The sequence below is a fragment of the Barbus barbus genome, assembly GCF_936440315.1.
Source record: "Barbus barbus genome assembly, chromosome: 29".
Taxonomy (NCBI): domain Eukaryota; kingdom Metazoa; phylum Chordata; class Actinopteri; order Cypriniformes; family Cyprinidae; genus Barbus; species Barbus barbus.
In genome coordinates, this window is record NC_136757.1 from 18,660,258 (window position 1) to 18,682,910 (window position 22,653).

General features: G+C 39.0%; 3 protein-coding genes across 6 annotated transcripts in view; 1 reads left to right on the top strand and 2 right to left on the bottom strand.

Annotated features, from left to right (window-relative positions):
- Nucleotides 1–22,653, bottom strand: part of LOC306849709 (uncharacterized protein) — a 919,849-nt gene that overhangs the window by 78,108 nt on the left and 819,088 nt on the right. The window lies entirely within an intron of this gene.
- On the top strand, nucleotides 438–19,213 carry LOC306849407 (cold shock domain-containing protein E1-like). Of its 4 annotated transcripts, none has more exons than XM_079384389.1 (20): nucleotides 438–509; nucleotides 2,797–3,531; nucleotides 7,472–7,670; nucleotides 8,185–8,351; nucleotides 8,883–8,969; nucleotides 9,162–9,259; nucleotides 9,349–9,430; nucleotides 9,764–9,892; nucleotides 10,070–10,195; nucleotides 10,305–10,520; nucleotides 10,617–10,757; nucleotides 11,033–11,200; nucleotides 15,921–16,028; nucleotides 16,145–16,320; nucleotides 16,408–16,520; nucleotides 16,615–16,734; nucleotides 16,863–17,041; nucleotides 17,124–17,287; nucleotides 17,385–17,517; nucleotides 17,712–19,213. In XM_079384389.1, exons 3-20 carry the CDS (start codon nucleotides 7,472–7,474, stop codon nucleotides 17,757–17,759), a joined length of 2,454 nt encoding a protein of 817 aa, XP_079240515.1. In that variant the 5' UTR covers nucleotides 438–509; nucleotides 2,797–3,531; the 3' UTR covers nucleotides 17,760–19,213. The 4 variants fall into 4 exon arrangements, with proteins under 4 accessions (XP_079240515.1, XP_079240516.1, XP_079240517.1 ...); XM_079384390.1 differs by having other exon boundaries at nucleotides 16,866–17,041; XM_079384391.1 differs by having other exon boundaries at nucleotides 440–509; nucleotides 8,185–8,294.
- Nucleotides 17,856–21,858, bottom strand: LOC306849409 (uncharacterized protein). The gene is made up of 3 exons (XM_079384396.1): nucleotides 21,738–21,858; nucleotides 21,289–21,392; nucleotides 17,856–20,645 (listed from the first exon to the last, which is right to left on the bottom strand). The coding sequence occupies exons 2-3, from the start codon at nucleotides 21,389–21,391 to the stop codon at nucleotides 19,261–19,263; spliced, it is 1,488 nt and encodes a 495-aa protein (XP_079240522.1). The 5' UTR covers nucleotide 21,392; nucleotides 21,738–21,858; the 3' UTR covers nucleotides 17,856–19,260.

Below are 22,653 nucleotides of genomic sequence, written 5' to 3' on the forward strand. Positions count from 1 at the left end.
AGAGGGGCACTTTTATATAGAAAGACACGTATTACTTATGGTGATCAGCTATGTGATAATACCATATTTTGATGAATGTACAGGTATTGTGGAAAACCATGGTGTTATGGGTCTCGTAAGTATAAAATTATCATGTACTAACAAGTTACATGTAAGAAAAATAGTATAAGCATAGTGCCCATAAACCACAGTAAACCATCGTGTTGGTTGATACTTAGGGATTTAGGAATTTAAGAAAATTTTAGGGGTTTAAGTAAATCTGATACAAGAAAGTCCAAGCTTGGGCCATTTAAAAGCTTTGACAGTATCTAAAAATAACATTTGACAAGGTGGAAATATAGAGGTAAGTTAGCTAGTGAATAACTTAATTGTGACCTCTGACCCAGTGGCGTGTCCCCCACAGTTCATACGGTACTGTTATAATATCGCGAGAGTTCGCACAGCCCCTCACTACGTAATGTGCCGTGCTGCTTATGGCGGCGCTGGTGACAGTGCTGAAAGCTGTTGGGGTGAGTTTTTCTGTTATATTTATTCAATTTTGTAATATCACAACTCTTACACGGCTATATGAGCGTTTAAGCTTCCGACGTTTGCGTTTATATCACTCTCTGAATATTCCTGTTTGTTTTTGAACAGTTAAACGGTTTAGGGTGGGGGCAGTGTTTCCTCTGCGTGTGCTCTAGCGGTTTAGCATGTTAGCTGGCGCTTTGAGCACGGTTACTGGCGATGAGTCGTTTTAAACAATAAAAAACTAACTTATTAATCTGACACATCCGTCACAGGAGATATTTTGTAAAGGTCACTTAAGAAATTAAGCGCCCAGTCGAGGCGGCAGCGGCGGCCCAACGTGACCCGACAGCCGCCGCCGTGTGCCTTTGTTTTCGGGCTGAGTGATTTATTTCAAGCCAGATTGGATCACTGTCTACCCCGTTTTATCGACACTTAGTAAATTGAGTTAAACAGCTAAACCCCCGATTTCTCAGGACAGGAAAAGAGTTTACTTGCTTTCCAATCGAGTATTTTGCTAAAACCAGTTTTCCCATGGTCACAATTACCTGGAAATATCATGAAATTGGGAAATTATGGTAATTTTGCACGCCTGGGAAAGTATTTAAAATCGATTAAAAAAAATAAAGCAATTTTATAGTGAATATAAATGTTTCAGCTTAAACGCTGCTACAGAATTTCCAATCACAAAAGAAATTGCATTTTGTAAGACCAATTTTGGTACAATTATTTCCTAAGAAAGTCATTTCCAGGATTTTCCAGTTGAGATTGAACAACTGATGAAAATACTTTGGTCAAAACGGTCGTTTTCTCTCATTTGGATTTGAAACGGCCTAGATTCTACTTTTAACCATTTGCTGGTCTTCATCCCTCCAGTACGTTTTCTACTATGTTCAGGAGTAGCATGTGTCGGAGTTGTCTTGTCTGAAAAGGCATTGCTAGTGTTTTTGTTTGGATGAGCTCCAGATGGATCCACTCCCAGCTGTTGCTCAAGCGCCGCTTGCGTCACTTAGTTTCATGTCCTCATTTTGTCATTTATGTATGCTGTAGAAATCTACTATCGCTTTAACAAAACGTAACTACTGAACGAAGAACAGTGGTTTTAATATGCTTTGCGGCCCGTAATTTGTGTGTTTGAGCAGCACGCGCTCGGGGGTGTCGTCGTCAGGCGCTTAGGTCTATATAAGAGTGCGCTGTAGGCGGGATCAAATCACTTGTTTTCCTACAGATTTTCCTCTTCCGTTCATGTTATATATTTGCATTAAGAATTTTTTTATCCAGTTTTATCCCGTTTTTAATCGGTTAGTTTAGCCAAAGATGAGTATTTCATTACACTTTCATGGCAGCGTTAATTAATTATGTCTCATTGACTGTTCGGATTAAGACCTTCTGTATTCGGTTGGTAATTCCAAACCTATATATACTTCCTTCCATAAAACATACTATTGTTATACATGTAACACGTTTTTTGGTTGAATTATCCTTTTAATTCTCACTGAAACCACGAGGTTGTAAATAAGCAAGACACACAATGTGCTCTCAGGGTTTATCTGGTACTGTTTGTTTTCTGACTTAAGAGATCATAGACAGAAGTTGTCCTGTCCTCCACACTTTTTTTTTATTTTTATTTTTTTATTCTGTCTGTTTTCTAAATGCAAATTATACATGTAATTGAGAACAGTTTATCTGCCTCCACACATCTCCAAATCCAGTTAACAACCAAGTCCCCATCCTATTTTTTATCTATTAAATGTACTGCACAATGTGGAACAAAAATCTTTTGACTTGCAAAATAAAATTTCTTGGTTAAGAACATCCATTTTAAGTCTGTACTTGGTCCATCAGAGCAAGCAATGAACTGGCCTAAATATCAAGCTTTTTGATCCTCCCATCTCATGTGTAATAGACCTGAGGGAACTGTTGATGATTGGCATGCTGGATATCTGCAGTTGTTGACCGCTTGAATTGAATGTATTCCATAAATACTGAGCCAACTGCTGGTTCACGCTGAGACTTGTTGATCCTCGTGTGTGTATTCAGTCAGCTGCTCTTCTGTATGCGAGGCTGCTGAGGAAACATTATTTTTAGGCCTGTGTATGAACAGGAGAGTAACATGGTGTTTTAACCCACAATAAATGAATGCGGCTAATGAGATTTATTGTTAGATCATATATTGGTGGGTGTGTGTTAAAAAAAATATACTTTTTGTTGTTGTTGTTGAAGTAAATGCATTTAATGTGTAACTTATCGGTGTTATCTAATATCCTTTTTTTTCCTTCCCCCAAACAGTATGAAATGAAACCGAATTGATTTGTGTACCATCTGAAACCTACTTCAAGTTCAGATCATCGATCGGTCAGAAGAAACGCCAAGGAAAAAGAAAACCTAACGGACATCCCCAAAACGACCCAGCGGTACAACAAGACGAAGAACTGCACTGCTACAAACGAGAGAACTAAAGCAACACGACAACCAAATGAGCAAACCAAAGATTTAAGAAACAGAACCAGGCCGCAACGAGCATAGCAACCAACCATCAATGTTAACAGCGAAGGCGAGACCTGATCTGAGACAAGAAGTTTGTGCCTACTCAACAGCTTTGAAAAAGCACACGTCCCAACGCTGTACCAAGCCCTCCTCATCCTCCCCACACCTCATCCTCCTCTGGGGTGCGGAGAGGGCTGCTGTCTGCTAGTCTTTTCAGTTTTGACCTTTTTCTTTGTCAATTGCAGACCGAATCCCTCCCTGATCCCCCCCCCCTCTGTTCCCCCATTCTCTCTCGTATTTCTGTTCACTATTTTTCAAAAGCAGTGTTCGTACACCTGCACTTGCCTTTTTATTTGAATAATTTTTTTGTATAGCTTTTTTTCCTTTTTTGCAACTTTTTGTAATTAGAACGTGTGCCAGAGGGGCGAACCTTACAAGAGTGTGTGCGTGTGTGCGCTTGTGTGAGCCAAGTCTGAAGCATCGATTGAGTGATTGATTGGTCCAAATCATTACAGCCTTCCAAGACAACAGAACAAGGTAAGCCATGCCAGACACTGTCCTCACTTTTTTCCCCCATTATTTAATGAATAATCCTGATTTGTCTGGCTTGTTCATTTATATTATGCAGTGTGCCAAAACAGGGTTACTCCACCCCAAAATGAAAATTGCCATTAATCACTTACCCCCATGTCGTTGCAAACCCGTAAAAGCTTCGTTCTTCGGAACACAATTTAAGATATTTTGGGTAAAAACTGGGAGGTTTGTGACTGTCCCATTGACTGCCGAGTAAATAACACTGTCAAGGCCCAGAAGACATAGTCAAAATAGTCCATCTGCCATCAGTTTTTTTTTTTTTTTATTGTGTACAAAGAGTATTCTCGTCGCTTCATAACATTCAGATTGAACCACTGATGGCAGATGGACTATTTTGACGATGTCTTTCATACTTTTCTGGGCCTGTAAAGCTAAAATTTTATTTAAAGCTAAAAAGGATGAAATTGTGTTGCTCTGCATCAAACTAGTGAGCTGTCTTAGAAGCTAGCATTCCAACTGAAATGGAATGAGATTAGCATTAGCATCTTGTGCAGTTAGCTAGCAGTGCTAATATGTAAAATATATAAAAATGAAATTCGATAATGTAACTGAAAATGTTAAAGTGTGTATTTTAATTGACGATTTTTTTTTTTTTTATCCTCTCCATTACATGTGATCCATTAGAATACTGCCCATGTAGTCGGTAGGTTTTGGAACAAAGGTAATTCATATTGTCATGCTCAATATAAGTGAGAGTTAAAGTTAAGAACTAAATAAAAAAAATTAAAGGGATGGTTCACCCAAAAATGAGAATTATTTATTCACCCTCATGTCGTTCCAAACCGATAAGATACTTTTTTTTTTTTTTTCATCAGTGGATGGGCAATAAAATGATTAAAAGTTATGGATTTAGAAATGACAGGTGAGTAAATGACAATTTTGTGTGAACTATCCCTTTAAATTTAAAAATTCTGATGAATGTTTTTCCCTCCTCATATTTTCTTATTTGTTGTATTCAAAATGTGAACATTGAAATCTAGCACCACTTTAATTCACTCATTGTTTACTCAAGTACAGATCTTTAATATGATGTAGCAGAAGGAAAATTTAGCTTGATCAAGTTCAAGACCTCATGACAGGGAAGTGTAGTTGCTCTTTAGCATGCTACGCACTAGTCCAGATGTGTTTTCCTGAGAGAAAGGGGTCTTCAGCCTGCTTAGAAGAATTTAGTAGTCCTTGACCCAACTTTGTGTACAGATGAGGAACGCGTGCATGTTGCAGGTCCTCACACCAACAGCCCCTCGACTGATCTTACTGTGCTGCTTTATTTACTGGCTGTTCTTGTTGCCTCTCCCTCAGTTTATTTTCACCCCTATCCCTCCTTTCTTCACCTTTGCAGAAATCCTGAGGTGTTTTGTTGGGTGTGTAACCAAAAGGAGAGGGGAGAGGGAAGGGAGGAGCTGCAACACAACGGCTGACTTAAAAATAAAATCTTTACTCCGAACACTGCTTAATCCGATCAATCCCAGCTGTAGTAGATTTGGCCACTGTGTATGGGAGCATTATGGGTAGTCCCTGGAAAGGTTTTGTCGAGTTTACCTTGCCGGCATCGCCACCTGCAGCGTTTGTTAGCGCTGACCTGAACAGCACTTCGCCGGTCGGGCTCAGCCTGTCACCCTACGGCCGATCTGTAAGTGCCCTGCCATCCGCTCTCCACCCCACTGTCCCCCACTCTCCCGAACTCGACTCGTTCATTAAACACCCACTGTCGCCCCTTTCTGCGCTGTTCCTTTACTCCATCATCCTGATCACCAGGCTTAGAGGCTGGCCTCGATCACTTGCCGTAGAGACGAGCAGAGAGAGGTGGAGGGGCAAGAACAATATTTCCACTATAGTAGCTAAGCGTAGATTTATTCAGTCAGCTGCTGTTGAACCATGTGTGATTGGCCGTAAATGGATATTAGGCTTTGTTGTTTGATGCTGAGTGAATCAAAGTGTTTATGGTTGTGTAAAGACCTGTGTCTGTTTCAATGTAATGGCCCAGTGGTCGAGGCTGGTCAGAGTCTTGTCATCTAACCATTTGCTGTTACCGTGAAGTCTAGTAGTGTCATTCCCAGTCACTTCATCAAACTAACACATTCTGATTTTCCTTGAGCATGTATCCTAGCACAGGTGGGGAATTGGAGTTAAAGGAATAGTTCACCCCCAAAAAAACCTTCTGTGGAACAAAGATAATTTAAAGTTGTTTTTTTTGTCCATACATTGCCGTCTTGTGTGTTCCTCAAAAGAAAGTCAATTTATATAGTTTGGAATGACAATTAGGATGAATAAACGAAGACCGAACTTTCATCACAAAACACATTTCACAATTATTTCAACCCATCACTTAAATGTAAGATTTAACTTGAATGGAGCAGTGAAAGTTAAATGATGTGATGCATTGATATTGGAATGTACCACAGTGTAGAGATAATATTGGTGAACTGTAGAAATAGTACAGCTGTTGTAATGGATATGGTCATTTGTTGGTTGAGTATATTGACTGTCCCATGTGTCAGTTACTTTTGTCATTCTTTGGATGCTTTTATTAAAAGAAAACGCAAGCATACTTGCCATACTACTACTTTTAGACTTATTTAGCCAGCCTTGTTTGTTGCTTCTATGGCTTTTAATGTTCCTGTAACTTAGCTGCCATCCATTTTAACTTGTTTAATGTCCCAAAGGGACATATCTGATTGGTTTAGGGTTTTCATACTTTCTATTGTTTATTTCTTCCTGGAAGCTCTTCTTTTTGCATTTCAAATTACATATTGCCAGCTACCTGCTAGTAATTACTAGAACCTTAACAAAAGGCATAAGGAGTGTATTTTGGGCAATCTGGAGATCATCATAGTGGTGTGATGGACTCTGACACGTTTCATTTCTTGCAGTGAGGTGTTTTTTTTTTTTTTTTTTCAGCATAATTGAACTTCTCAAAAGGGTTGTTTTTGATGCCATCTCTTGGTTCTTCCTGTTTGGTGATCCTTCATTAGGTAGTGTTTATTTTTAAACACCCCCCCACCCCTTATTGCCTTCAGTGTCCTACCACCCCTTACCTTCACCTGAAGATGGAGGCCTCTGATACCCCTGTTGCTGCCCCCATCCCTTCTACCTCAAGCCAACCAATCCCCCGCTCCGCTTCGGTCTCGTGTCATGTCTCTCGTGCATCAGGGGGTAAAAAGCTAAAGCGGACCCCCTTATATCAGCGATCCGTAAGTGGGCATGATGGGACAGTCTGGTGTGGGCTTGATCATCACTGGCAAAGAATACCTGACACTAACCGCATGCTTTAAATTTAGGAGTTGTATAGCTTTTGGCTTTACAGGGTATTTTGGTCCATAAAATCTGTTTTTGAGTGTCTAACTTTTGACTACATGCCTGCCAACCGTTCACGTACAGTACAGTTCACTTGATATGTGGGTGAAGTTCTACAAAAACACCTAGTCCTAACTTTGAAGTTGGTGTTTGTTTGTGTATACTGTAATATATAATTAAGTCAGTGTGGAGTGGATTAAATGCATGAATTTTAATTTGTAGGTTTAATATAAAACCGATGATGCTTGCATTTGTGTGTTCTTTGGTATTGTGCAGATACAGCAGATTTATCTTGGTCACTTTTATATACTTGATCAGGGAACCAGTTCAAGCAGACCAAATGGAGAAGAGAAACGTAAACCTACATGCCACAACAAATTACTGGAACAATGTTTCCCCTCTTTAATTTTTTTTGTCTCCATAATTGCAAATACTTGCAGCATTTAAAATCCTATTTCATCCCATTTTACCATTTCCCACACTTGTGTTCTGATCTGTTGTGGAGCAGTCGGATGTGTGGAGAATGCTAAAGGTTGAAAACTGAGCAAGTACATTTTTTTAACTCATCCTATGTCTTATTGTCCCATAGATGAGTTTTGACCCCAGTCTGCTGCATAATAATGGCCATGGTGGCTTTGCCAATGGAACGGGCATGGGAGTACGTGAGACGGGAGTGGTTGAAAAGCTGCTAGCATCATACGGCTTCATTCAGTGCTCTGAGAGACAGGCCCGCCTCTTCTTCCACTGCTCTCAGTACAGTGGCAACCTGCAAGAGCTAAAGATCGGAGGTATGAGCCAGATGGGGTGGGGGAAATAACAGGAACTAGGGCTGAACTGTGTAACTAAAATCACGTATTTAGCCTTTTTATGATAATGCTTTTTGATCTAGCTTTAGTACCAACAAATCATTAAATATTTCTGATCCAGACAAGTCATTGAACCAGAATTTGTAATTGCGCAATTTCAAATTGCTAAAAAATAGTTTTAATTGTTTCAAGGAAATTAAACTTACCCAATCTAATGCTAATTTTTGCTACTGAAAGTTGAGATTATTATCTCCATTCATACTTGTGAGTTGGGGCTTCTTTAGGGAAGCTTATGGCTGAATTACAACAATTAATCAAATTAATTGCAGTATACAAATCACCAGTAAAAACATCACAAATGTCTTGTCCGTATTCAATAATGACAAGACCTAATAGGAACATTGATGCCAAAAATACATGTAGTAAAAATATTTGCTACTTACTGTATCTTCTTGCAGGAACTGACTTCCATGTTTTGTCTACTGTCATTTTTCAGACGATGTGGAGTTTGAGGTGTCGTCTGATAGACGCACTGGCAAACCAATTGCGGTGAAGCTGGTAAAAATCAAGGCAGAAATGTTGCCAGAAGAGCGAATTTCTGGGCAGGTGGGGCCTGACTTGCACGCCTCTCCCTTAACTGTGCTGCATGGTTTTATTCATCCAGTTAAGGAACACATTTTACTTTCGTGTTTTATTGTCCTTGTCCCATTAATGTCCATCATTGTTGGAGTTTCAAGCTCATTTTTAATCCATATTGACCTGGAAAATGCATAAATCACTGGTTTCTATTATTAAGAGTTACATAGCAATCCTATTAACTGACCTGATGCTAATGCTTTGCGTTTATGTGGGTTCACAATGAGCTTGATTGTCTTTTTGTGTTTTGTGGTCTTGTTGGGAGAACTTTTCATCTTCATTTAATATACAGTTATAGAAACAAATCTTGATTTGTTCTCAATATGAAGTCTGTCATGTCCTTAAATATGTTTTTTGACTGGTTCCTTGAAGATGTACTAGTCAAATATGAATGTTTCTTTTAATGGTTTTATCTAATCTGTCTTTAGTTCAGAACATGTTGCACATCTGTGTTGAGGGACTTTCTCTTTAGCATTTAAAAATGGTTAGTTGATTCCTGTCTCTCACCAATGCAGCCTCTAACCCCGTCTTGTCTATTTGCACGTCCCCTTTTTTCAGGTAGTGTCAGCCATCCCTTCTCATTTGGATGGGAAGTCTGCACCTGGACAAATGCCCACAGGCAGTGTGTGTTATGAGAGGAATGGAGTGAGTGTCATTTATTCTCATTTGCAGAGTTTTGCTTGTCTTGGGACCATTTTGGTACAGATGCAACTTAGCAAACCAAAAGGAAAGCTGAGTGAATAACAGTTTCATGGGTCATAAACTAGTCTTTATTTGGCACACTGATGGTGCCAGTTGCTGTTTCTGAATGTGTTTGTGGTTTGAATCTTCTCACAGGAAGTGTTTTATTTGACCTACACCCCTGAGGACATTGAAGGAAACGTTACTTTAGATACTGGAGATAAAGTCAGTTTTTACATGGAGACCAACAAGCAGTAAGTGGATTAAATGTCTGATTGAAATGGGTGTAATTTCAAAAGAGGAACAGTTTTTGGATGTTGAAATGTTTATTTATTTTTTCCAGTACTGGTGCTGTTAGTGCTCACAACATTGTATTGGTAAAGAAGAAACAGTCAAGATGTCAGGGAGTTGTTTGTGCTACCAAGGTAAGAATCTTATTCAAAGATTAGTTTGTAGTAGCTGTTTTTTTTTTTTGTAGACACTATACTGAGGAATAGTGATCTCCTGCCCTCTAGTGGGAAGGAGAATGACAAAAGACTTCTCAACATTCTGCTAGGATAGTCAAAGGAAGTTGTGTAGGTTTAACAACATAACATTATGCTAAATGGTTTATTTTAAAATCTTTGAATTTGAAAATTGCAATAACTTTTAATTCAGAGCTGAATCTGCATATCTCGACTGTACAATTCTAAAATTCAAAGTTAGTTATACTTTTTGTTCATGTTTTGCTTGTTTCAAACTTTAAAATTGTCTTGCAGGAGGCCTTTGGATTCATTGAACGAGGGGATGTTGTGAAGGAGATCTTCTTCCACTACAGTGAGTTTAAAGGAGATCTGGAGGCTCTGCAAGCTGGAGATGATGTGGAATTCACCATTAAAGAAAGAAACGTGAGCAATAAATGAAGAAATATTTTTATTGATGTTCAGTTGGTCTTTGATTAGTAAATAATACTTACTAATAAGATGCAAAAGATTTTGCATTCAAACACTGAGTGAAATTACTAGTTGTGAGATGCATTGCCATTTCAAGCAACTTTATGGAGGTTGTTTCTGTGTGTCACATAGGGCAAGGAAGTGGCCACAGATGTGAGACTGTTGCCTCAGGGCACTGTTATATTTGAGGACATCAGTATTGAGACTTTCGAGGGCACTGTCACCAAGGTTATTCCCAAGGTCCCCACCAAGAATCAGGTTTGTGAATCAGCTCTTGCCATTAGTCTTCCCAGACTCCCTCAATAACATTACCATATAGATTCTGCTTGCAAGTTAAATCGAATAAGAGTCCATCTGTCTCTCTCAGAACGACCCGCTGCCTGGGCGAATCAGTGCCAGAATTAATTTCACTGACAAAGAGCTGCTATTCGGGGAGAAGGACACCAAGTCCAAAGTGACGCTGCTGGAGGGTGACCATGTCCAGTTCAATATATCCACTGACCGTCGGGACAAACTCGAGAGAGCGACAAATATCGACATCCTCCCTGACGCCTTCCATTTCACAAAGGAGACCCGTGAAATGGTGCGACTGTAGAACTTTGTCCTTGTGGTTACTTGCAAGGCTGTTTTACTTTGTGCTAATGTTGGCTTTGTCTCTCTCCTTGTCTTTTTTTTGCAGGGTGTGATAGCTGCCATGCGTGATGGTTTTGGATTCATCAAATGTGTGGACCGTGATGCCCGAATGTTTTTCCATTTCAGCGAGGTTCTAGAAGATAGCCAACTGCACATTTCTGATGAAGTGGAATTCACTGTTGTCCCTGTAAGTTCCCAGATATCACCACACCTGAACCACTTTTATGTTCCTGTTTTTGTCCCAGTTTATGTAAATGCTTTTTTTGTGTGTGTGTGATGGACTATATTAGAACGTTCATCATCAGTTGGCCATCCTGTTCGCTGGATATAAGAATCAGCTGTTGGAAAAACTCAGATTGGTCCACTGCTTTAACTGTACTCAAAGCAGAAACAAATGTAAATTGTAACTGTGGTCTTACCTTGACTGACTAGCTTTAAAACATCCCCTCTTTCCTCTCTCAGGACATGCTGTCAGCTCAAAGGAACCATGCCGTACGGATCAAAAAGCTGCCCAAGGGCACGGTGTCGTTCCACACTCAATCTGAGCTGCGTTTTGTGGGGGTGGTGGAGAAAGAAGCTGTGCCTGCTACCACCAACAAGAACTCCAGCCCCAGCAAGGGCAAAGAGAAGGTAGACTAACTCTTGACTTCCTGAATCTACGCTACCGTTCAAATGTTTGGGGTTGGCAAGGGGGTTTTGAAAAGTTTATGCTCACCAAGGCTGCTATTATTTGATCCAAAACACCGTAAAATTGTAATACTGTGAAATTGTTACAATTTAAAATAACTTGCATTTTGTTATAATGTAATTTATTCCTGTGATGGCAAAACTAAATTTTCAGCAGCCATTACTCTAGACTTCTGAGTCAACGATTCTTCAGAAATTATTCTAATTTACTGATTTGATGCTCATGAAATATTTCTAATTAATGTTGACATTAATTGTACTACTTAATATATTTGTGGAAATTATGCTTTTTTTCAGGGTTCTTTGACTAGAAAGCTCAATAGAACAGCATTTATTTTAAATATAAATATTTCGTAACATTGTTTTTACTGTCATTTGATGAAATTAGTGTCCTTGCTGAATAAAGAAAATCGTAATGACCCCAAACTTTTGTAAGGTTGTGTATATGCAGTTGATTTTAATGCGTTTCTTAAGAGTCCTTGAAGTACACATCTGTGGAGACTTGGTGTAGAACAATCAGTCATAGTTAAAAAGAGAGACTTTGAAAATAGTTTAGTATTTTTGTTTTTAATTCTGCTTTCCAAACTTTTATACCCTGTATCTGCTTGTCTCCCTCTTAATTGACGCAAGCACAAAATGCAGTAGTAAAATACTACTATCTTTTGTCTGACCTTCTATTGTCTTTTTTTTTTTTTTTTTTTTGTTCCTTTTTTCTTTTTTTGAACCATGCTCGTCTTCATTAGAAAAAAGACAAGGTAGGCTGCTGTTTTCTGCATGCTGCCTTTCCTCCACAGTGTAGACTGCTAGAACTTCTGACAACATGATCTTAAACGTATTGGGGGCAAACTGTTAAAGTACCCCGGATGAGATTTTACTTGCTGTAACTTAGTAGTATAGTAAAAGTTTTATCTTAATTTGATTCACCTCCCATTCAAACATTTTATGACTGGGTAAATTAAGTCACGGATGTCTAATCCTCTGTATTTCTCCTTTTTTAAGGGTAAAGTTGAAAAGGTCAGTTTGATCTGTATGTCCATGACTGTTTGTTTGGTTATGAGGTCTGTTGGCATGAGCTGAGATTGATTTAACAGCATTAAATTATACAGACATGTTAACCTCATAACCATACCTACTCAGCCAAGCTGTGCCACTCAGTGTGTGCATTCTTGTATGAGGGGTATAACGGTTCAGTTTCTGTCACTCTCACAATTCATTTTTAAAATGGAAACAACAGTTCATACACATTTTAACCATGGCACAAATGTGTACCAAACAGTGGGTGACAAACTGTATAAGAGCAGTTTTACCCCTTGTGTTAATGTGTGCATGATGGCTAAATATTGTGAGGCATTAGATGTTTTGAGTTTCTTTATTTACTCATTGTGTGAATACACATTTTCCCCATGCTTTCCATCTTTTTGGATGTTTATTCTGTAAGGCAAAGCTAGGAGTTTTAAAAAATGATGGCTGCTGATATCCAGACACAATCTTGTTTACATGGTCCTCAAGTATCTGCAGTCTAATGTTGAAACTGGCCTTCAGCACTGACACTAATTGAAAAATAAGAAATTAGTTCACAACTAGTACTAATTTCTGTACTTAATCAATCATGAAGGTGCACTCGGTAGTATTTTCAAATTTTGACATCATGAGTCTATATAGGGCTTTTCACACTGCGCTTAACCCTGGGTTATCTTCGTTCTAAACAACGCTTTTAACCCCGGGTAAAGAAACATTTTGCACTTGTAATTTGAATTTTTACCCAGGGTTATGAAACCCTGCTCCGGAGCAGTGTTAACCCTGCATTGCGGTGTTAAGTTTGTTTAGTGTGAAACGAAGCGGTGTTTGCTTGTTGCTGCTGGATGTTTGGCAACAGACAGCCAATTAGAAATTGAGCAGGAAGGCTCATGTCATGTCAGTAACAGGAAAGGCGTGTCGTGTAAACAGCAGCCGGAGAGAGAAGTAAGAAATGTCAAAAGACAGAAAGCGTGTGAACTGCAGTGATGAGGAGGTTTGTCTGTTTTCGTGCCTTTAGCCATTTTAGGCCTCACGAGACACACAAAAACCTATGTAGTGACTTTTCTTTTTTTCTTTTTTTTACTGGCAAGACGGGGGAAAAGCAGTGTAAACCGGCTGCCAGCTGTTCGTCCAGTTCAAGTTCATTTTATTTGTATAGCACATTTACAACAGCCACCAGGCTGACCAAAGTGCTTTACAGATTATACCACATACACAGAAAACAGACCCGACAAAAATTTAATACAACCCATTTAAAAATGAAAAATGGCCATATCACAGTAGTCAATACACTAAGGAAAACAAATACGTTTTTAGCAGGGACTTAAAAACAGACAGCGAAGGGGCCATTCTAATCTCTAGAGGCAGGGCATTCCAAAGTCGGGGCCCTGCCGCTGCAAATGCAGGCTCACCTCTACACTTAAGCCTAACTTGAGGGACTACCAACAAAGCCTGGTCACAGGATGGTAGGCTTCTGGACGGAGTGTAGAGATGAAGTTCAGAGAGGTAGACAGGGGCTAGCAGGGCTCTACAGTGCATTTGCGACTGAAAACTACTGCGTGCGACTATGAAAAAATATTTAGGAGCACCAGTGCGACTGACCCGATCTGCATATTTGTGTTTGTGCTGAGGGAGCTTTAAAGGTTTCTGACGTACTTGCGTGTTTTTGCAGCGTTGAGTAATGTATCAAAGACGTATTCTCTCATTATAACAAAAAAATGTGTAGACGGTGTAAATAAGAGTAATAAGGAGCTTCGTTGATTATGAGTTTTGTGAGATCGGGATGAACTAAAATGAGTGACAGCTTATTATTAAGGGAGTTTGCAAATGTGATCTTGTTTAATGAACTGTTGTATTAAATCAATAAGTTAATATTAACTAACTTATATTGTCTGACTACAACACTATTGCCTTATTTTGCTCTATCATCAGCGAAAATAGTTACAAACAAAGTCCCAGCCAAGCCGCAGCGCATCTCCATTCAAACACAGCGGTGTTTCGTTTATGAATGAACTGCGTTTTTAAATGAATCTAGTGAGTCAATGATTCAATTAACCATTCATAAAGACAGTCACGTACTTCATTCCTGAATGAATCAGCCGTTCGAACGAATCAATTAAATGAATGATTCAGTGATCAAATCAGTGACATACCGCCACCTACTGGTGGTTTCCGTTTACTTTTTAACGTATCTTTTCTGTTATTTAAATCATTTAATATTTCTACATTCAAAATTGTATATTTAAAACATTAACCTAAACATGAATTTATGAATTTAATTGCACTTATGCAACCCCTGAGCCTCATTAAACATTTGAAAATACACCTACAAGCCTCTTGTGTTCTTCTGTGCCACCTCTGTAGTACAAATTTATTCCTTAAATACTGATTTCATTTGATTTGTATCTTATTCTACTTGTTTTTATTGTTGTTTTAATTAGAAATTATAAAATGCTTAATTTTTTTTTATTTGAAATAAAAGATTCCATACTTTTAAAGTTAGAAAAATGCCATTACAAGGGTAAAAACAAAATTCCCTGTAGATCACTTTGTCAAATATCACCTCGTAATGGGAAGGTTCATTTTTGATCAGAATTTGATTATTGATTTGAAGGTGCTCCTAAATTTTTAAAATTAGGAGCACAAGCGCTCCTAAAAATAAAAGTAAGCGTAGAGCCCTGCCTAGGCTAGGTTGTGTAGGGATTTAAATATAAAGAGGAGAATTTTAAAGTCTATTCTCTGACAAACCGGCAACCAGTGTAAGAATTTAAGAACTGGGGTGATGTGTTCATGTTTACGACACTTTAAAAGAAGTCTGGCCGCAGCATTTTGAACGTGCAATTTGACACTTAGATATACCGCAGTATAAAGAATTGCAGAAATCTAGACGAGATGTAACAAAAGCGTGAACAGCCATTTCTAGAGTTTTAGGATTGAGAAAATATTTAATTTTGGACCGCAAGCGAAGCTGATGATAACTGGATCCAATAACAGAAGAGAGATGTTTATCAAATTTTAAATGCTGGTCAACAAGAACTCCTAGGTTCCGTACCCGTGAGGATCTAAAAACAAATAAACTTTCAAACTCAGGGCTTATACACTGAGAGTTGTCATTGGGACTGAAAACCATTACCTCGGTCTTGTCTTCATTTAGCAAGAGGAAATTTTGGGCTAGCCATGATTTAACTTCCTCTAGACATTGCAGAAGAGAAGTAATCGTAGTGGAATTGTTTCTTTTGATTGGTAAATAGATCTGAGTATCGTCTGCGTAGAAATGAAAAGACACGCCGTGTTTACGCAGAATAGAGCCCAGAGGTAGCATGTAGAGAGAAAATAGAGAGGGAGCTAAAATAGAGCCTTGTGGAAGGTCAGAGGTGCAGGGGAAGAGGTAAAATTACCCAACTTCACTAAAAACTTTCTGTCAGACAGGTATGACTGAAACCATTTCAGGGCGTTAGCTTTTATAGTGAGGAGTGTGAAACGTGATTACAGATAACCCAGGATTCTGTTTATCCGGGATTTAGGATGACCCAGGGTTAACGATTTCAAGTGTGAAAAGCCCTTACGAGTCGGAGTTCATCTCAGTTCTGGATATGTTGTTAAGTGTTGTTGGTCATATGTGAATGTGTATTTGTGTCGTCACCAGGATGCAGAGGAAGGCTTGATTGCTTATGAAGACAGTGGAGTGAAGAGCACTCTTACCTACTATATTAAAGACCTGGAGGGAGGTGCTTACCCACAGGTTGGAGACAAGGTACATTAGACTGGCACTGTGTCTCCGTGTTACTTGTGCTTGCTGAATTTCTCCTTGGACTAAAAGTAGTTTTTCAGCTTGGTTTGTTGTAAAGTAAACCCTCTTGTCTCCACTAGGTGGAGTTCTCAATCAGTGAGGTGAAACGCACCGGACAGCAAAGCGCTGTGTCCCTCAAGATCCTTAATCGTGCTGTTGGAACCAAGAGGCTTCTGGGATACATAGCAACACTGAAGGATAACTTTGGCTTCATAGAAACAGCCAATCATGATCAGGAGATCTTCTTCCACTACAGGTAATTAATTTTTCGCCTTGTTTTGCCTACTTTTTTATTTTATTAGTTTCTTTATTTTTGTTTTGTTGTTGTTTACTCTGTGTGCAGTGAGGTATGTGGGGATGTGGATAACATGGACCTGGGAGATACAGTGGAGTACACTCTATCCAAGGGCAAAGGAAACAAAATCAGTGCTGAGAAGGTCACCAAAGTTGCAGCTGGTATGTTGCAGAGACTTTTCATTGGTTTGGCATTAATACATTTTTGTTTCACGCAAATAACACAACTCTGTGTGTGTGTGTGTGTGTGTGTCAGTGAATGGTGTAGGAGAGGATGTGAGTAATACCGTGTTCCTGGGGAAAGTGGTTCGGCCCTTGCGCAGTGTGGACCCTTCTCAGACTGATTATCAAGGCCTTATTGAGATCACAGAGGAAGGTGAGTGACAAGCTGTTAGTGTGTGTGGTCTTTTTAAAATCCATCTAGAGCATTTTGTAATCATGTTAGAAACATGAACTCCCCTCATTTTTAATTAACTACTGTTATCTGCTCAAACATTTCACTAGCAGCCAGCAAGGGTCAGAGTTATCCATTCGGCATCGTTGGTATGGCCAATAAAGGTGACTGTCTGCAAAAGGGCGAAATGGTGAAGTTTCAGTTGTGTACAGTGGCCCAGACAGGACAAAAGATGGCCTGCAATGTTGTGCCTCAGCGTAGAGCCCTGGTGGAGTGCGTCAAAGATCAGGTAAACTTACTGATGCGAGAAAGTGAGAAGTTTTTAAACTTAAGACACTGGCTAAAAGTGGTCTACCCCCCCTCCCCCCCAGTTTGGTTTCATCACATACGAAGTTGGAGAGAGCAAGAAGCTGTTTTTCCATGTCAAGGAGGTGCAGGATGGTCTTGAGCTCCAGGCTGGTGATGAAGTGGAGTTTTCGGTTATCCTGAACCAACGCACAGGCAAATGCAGTGCCTGCAATGTTCGCAGAGTCAGGTAAGACTGCTTGGTGTGAATTATGGGTAACATCATGTGTGAAATTGTTTTATATTGGCTTTTTAATTAATCTAACCAGATTTGTTTAATTACACAGTGAGGGTCCAAAACCAGTAGCAACACCTCGACCTGACAGACTGGTCAATCGCTTGAAGAGCATCACTCTTGATGACACCAACGCCCCCCGTCTTGTTATTATCAGACAGCCTCGTGGCCCAGACAATTCAAAGGTACAAATAAACTGCTTTTCTGTTTACCATTTCTTGATCGAGTCTAAATCAAAAACAAAATTTTTGTGGGTTTTTGGAAAACATTTAAGCAAACACATTCTTGGTACTAATACTGCTGTCCAGGATACGTTCAGATATGAAACTTGCCTAAAACAATTGTGCCATCTTCATATTGACCTGTTTTGTGCCTACAGGGCTTCAATGTAGAGAGGAAATCCCGCCAACCTGGTGTTACTGACTGAGTACTGTTCACCCCTCTTCTTCCTCCTCCTCACTATGGAAGAAACACCTTGAAGAAAAGCAATCAGACAGAGAGTAGAGGAAGGGATTTGTGTGTGTCGGTTTAGTTCTCTCTCAGTTCATCTCATCCATAAACATAATTCACAGAGTAACAAACACATCAAGACTTGAAAATTAGCACACACAATTCCCTTCCTTTGTCACAGGATCCCTTGCAAAAAAAAAAAAAAAAAATCCTCATCTCATTGTCTTCATTGTATGCGTGATGTTTTTGTGTGGTTGTAATTTGAGCAAAACCCCTCGTGTTGTATGAGCATGTGTGTGGTATGCATCACATGTAAACTTGTAAGGTTATGCAGAGGATATGAGGGGAAATAAGGGGTTTGTAGTTCTCACATCTTTAGATTAAGATGTGGGCACTTTTTGACCCGTTTTTAGTTTCTGCTGAAATTGAAATGCCAGGAATTCTGCACCTGCTGCTGTGTGCGTGAGTTATTGTTTTAGAGTAGCTTTGCCTGTCTGTATTTTGACCTCTGTTATATATACTTTATTCTTCCTGTATCACTTGAATTCTTCCCATGTTGAGTTTCTCACCCAGGTGAAGCGGAGATTGCTGGGCTCTTTCTGCTGAGAAATAAAATGACTAAAGTTCTTTTCACTCACGTTTTCCACACCAATTCCATAGGTTTTAACATGGATCTAAGAACTTAATAAATTTTCTCTGCGCTCAGAACCCGCTTGTGTATGGTTTTTGATGTGTAAAAAAAATTTTGATTTTCAAATTAAATTGGCTTGGTCTTTTTAAAGAGACTTTATTTTAATTCCTGTTTTGATTTCATAAGCTCAATCTGTTTATGGGCAAGTGCAGAATTCCTAATGGCATCTTGTAGCCTGCGGTCCTTTTTATATAGCTCTTTTTCTTTGCACATGTATCTTTCTTTTTTCCTTCGAGTTCTACTTGATGTCTGCTAATTAATAAAGAAAAAGGTGCCTAAAAACAAACAAAACTATAAAATTAAAAGGAAAAAAAATTGTCTCTATCCTCGAACAACCACCAAAATATAAGAGCAATTGTAGGGTGCCCCCCCCCCCCCCCACCCCCGAGTAGAGAACACTGGTGTGCATCCCCCCCCCCTCCTCAATACTTGTGGGTTGAAATATACTCTGTAATGTGTGCTTTTACTTGGGTGGACACTTCGAAAACCTGAATAAAATTAGCAAATGTATGCAGAACATGAGAAATGGGGGAAGTGTTATGAGTAAAATTTAAAAACGTGCAAAGAAATTTGATTACGTGGATAGAGGCTATTTGCAGTGCTTATGACAAATGGAGCTATTACTTTCATGAATATTCTCTGGAGCACCCTGGGTTTGTGTTGAACCTTAAGGTTCTACTATATACTTTTGTTAATGGTCTTGAATGAAACAATTGAAATAAACTTTTAAGAGAATCAAAGGTGTATTATGTTTAATTTTTTATGAGCAAAGCACTGTACAGAACCTTTAAACATAATTTTCATGCCTTTGCACACTTTTAAATGAGGTTTTAAAAAGGTTTAGACGTTTCCGAGTGTTTAAACTGGTGCTTCCCAACTGTATGGTGATTTCAGAGCGGTGAACTATCTTATGTTTTGTCACTGGTGTTGAATTCTGGCTCTGAGACCATCGCATCCACCATTCCCTCAGGTCTTCTGGTCCTCTTAGAGGAGGATTTGATATCTGGTTTGGTGAAACAAGCACATATGGGGGTTTTGACTCCAGCGTTGTCACCACCCTTTTTGTTCCACCATCTCCATATGATCCGTCTGCTGAGATCTGTATTTTTTTGACACTTGTTTGGGCAGGTTTTGTCGCATCTGCTTGGATATTCTCTCCAGTGACGTCTTCATGACCTGTTTGCTGCTGGGAGTTTCTCAAGTACATCGCTTGCAGTTTCTGTTTGTACTCCTCCAGCTTAGCTTTGCACTCAGCAGCTTCCTCTTTAATCTGAAGGAATTGCCTCTGAACGTCTCTCTCAAAGACTTCTTCCGCCTTGAGCTCATTGAGCCAGAACTTGAGCTGCTCATCTTCTTCTGGCAGCAGCTCTGAAAACTCCCTGGTAGCTTGCTGCTGCTCAAGCTCAAGGATCATTTGGTCTGTTGACTCAATTTTGTGCTTTAGTTCTTGCAGACTTGCCTGTTGTTGCACATCTAGTCTTCTTAACTCTACAATCTCCTCACTCTTGGTCACTTGATGGATTATTTGGACCACTGGATCATAGGTTTTCAGGTCCTCCTCTGAACTTTTCCAGTCCTCTTCCTCTTGTCTCTCACATACAGCACTCTCATCAGTGCATCTCCCACGGTTCCCAAGGCAACTAATCAAAGGCTGATGTGGTGTGACTCTATTTTTGTCTTTTTTGTCTCTTGCCTGCGGCGTCCCAGAGACCAGGGAACTTTTGGTTGTGTTATCCGAGTGCCCATTTCCTTTATTGCCCTCCTTGTCTTTCCCCTTATCTCGTCCTGATTGCTGCTTCCCGCCTCTACCCAAGTTTTCCAGCCAACCCCATGCTTCCTCCATTAGCGTTAGCGACTTCCGCTTGGGTCTCTTCGGTTCCTCGGGCGGTGGCTCGGAGTGGAGGCAGAGGCATGACAGCGGTGGGAGGCTCTGATGGTGTAGGGCGATTGCCGCGCTGGCTCTCCGTGCTCTCCCTGTCCCCTCCGCTCGCCTCAGGGCTTTGGGCTGGTTTGTTTCTTCCCCAAGGGATGGACCGATATGCTTCAAAGTGAGCTGCACCTCCTTAGCTTGCTCATCATATTTCTCCAAGGACTCCAAGAGACGCTCATCTGGAGTCACATTACGTTCATATTCTTTGAATTTTTCTCTCAGAGTGTATCGACCAGTGCGACCTAAGGGAGAACAATATTAAAAGTGATACTTTTGGGACAAATACAGATGCTTTTATCCAAAGCAACCTATAGATGAAGCAATTCATCTTAACAAGGCAATATAACACAAGAAGAGTTAGCAATACAAAATTTCAAACATTGTCCACAATAGTACAAGCTAGAATAATCTATTTCTTTAATATCGTCAGGGATTTGGCTGACAAATGGCTTTAAAAAAAAAAAAATCAAAACATTAACTATAACACAGTTTTACTCACCCTTCTTTTGTTCCAAAATTGTCCTCTGTGGAACACAAAGATATTTTGACATGAACTGTTTTTGTCCATATAATGGAAGTGTGGTCCAAAACAACTTTGACTTCCATGGTTTGGACAAAAAACACAGACTTTTCTCAAAATATCTTCTGATATGTTCCACAGAATAAATAAAGTTGTACAGGTTTGGGACAGCATGAAGTTGAGTATTATCATGGCAGAATTTTTATTTTGGGGTGAACTGTCCCTTTAGGGCTTTAAGAGCATTGACCTTCTTATGAATGTTCAGTATTTCCAGCAAATGCTTGCAGACTAATAGTATGGTTTCTTCATGTTCATGTTTCATGAAATAATTAGCTCCAAAGATGTTGGCCCAGACATGTACTTACCAAGTGCCTGTGCTAAAGCAATGACCACCTCCTGACATGTCGTTTTGTCAGTGACTCCACAAACTATCCGCTGGACTCCTTCGACATACACCTTTACTTCCATTCTAAAATTAAAATAAATCAGATGCTTGTTTTTTTTCTGTCTAAACCTCTCTGTAGGCCTAAAATGTCATATTCTCAAGAAAATGTAAAAAAAAAAAAAAAGACTTGTTCACTCCATATTAAATATTCACTCCCATTATTTACTCAATAATGAACTACTGATCACTGGTTTATGTAGAAAAAAAGTAATATGAACATTAAGTAAGCCAATGTTGTAATATAGCATTCTGAATATGAACAGAATAAATCTATTTTTAGCAAGTAAATTATCATAATGAGGTTGTATAGATGGTTGAGTTCATAAAATTAGATTCAGATTTTATGGAGGGATTTTATGTGGACTGTACCTGTCTCGATGATCAGAAAATTTGTAAATTTCTTCAGTTGAAGCGTCGTAAAATCCTTGCACTTAGATAAGAGGCAGTTCGGTATATGTTGTCCTGGTGTACATGGAAAAGTCTTCTAGTCATCCTTGACTTAGCTGAACAAGTACAAACCCTTCCCTTCAGTAAACATTTAGATCAAGACTGATAACAGACTTCGGCTGTAGATGTTGGTATGTGTGTTTGTCTACAGTGCAGTACATAAATTCCCTAGACATTTTTTTTTTTTTTTTTTTTGGATGCTAATTATTTTGAATTTGAGTAAACATGTTTACATTTGACTTATACTGGGGCCAAAACAGGGCTAGTTACTAAACATGCTGCATGTTTTCTTGTTATCTATTCTGTATCTTAAAAATACTCATGTCCTTGCAGTCAGATAATTAACAAAACATGAGCACACAGTTAATTAATATAGCCTACTATATGAGCTATTTAGTCAAAATAAATATAGGCACCATGAAGTGACCATTGATTTTTTTTAAATAATAAATCAGTAAATAATATAACATTTAACAAATTTTCTCTTGTAATATGGAATTGTAATTTGATGAACATTTTAAGAACATATACATATTTTCTGCCTTGATTTAATTTGTTGGTAATCAATTAGAAAAAAAAAATCAAGTTAGAAAAAAATGAATGTTACTAAACGTAATCCATTTTAAAGGTATTTCAAATTATTAAAAATTTCAGAAACATCAGACATTAGAAAAAAAGTTGTAACACTAATACAAAATTTTATATTTTAAAATTTCTGCATGAAAATATTGTTAAAAAAGTTGCTCTGTACAAAAAAGCCTTAATCTTTAAAATACACAATACAAGATACTAAAATGCATTGTGGAAAACTGCATACTGGTTCCAGGGCCATAGTCGT

Excerpts from the sequence above, each read along its gene's own strand:
- LOC306849409 (XM_079384396.1), bottom strand. The coding sequence starts at position 21,391 with ATGGAAGTAAAGGTGTATGTCGAAGGAGTCCAGCGGATAGTTTGTGGA. Across the intron at positions 20,646-21,288 it reads TGCTTTAGCACAGGCACTTG|GTCGCACTGGTCGATACACT; the intron begins GTAAGTACATGT and ends GTTCTCCCTTAG.
- LOC306849407 (XM_079384389.1), top strand. The coding sequence starts at position 7,472 with ATGAGTTTTGACCCCAGTCTGCTGCATAATAATGGCCATGGTGGCTTT. Across the intron at positions 10,196-10,304 it reads AGGTCCCCACCAAGAATCAG|AACGACCCGCTGCCTGGGCG; the intron begins GTTTGTGAATCA and ends TGTCTCTCTCAG. Across the intron at positions 11,201-15,920 it reads CCAGCAAGGGCAAAGAGAAG|GATGCAGAGGAAGGCTTGAT; the intron begins GTAGACTAACTC and ends TGTCGTCACCAG.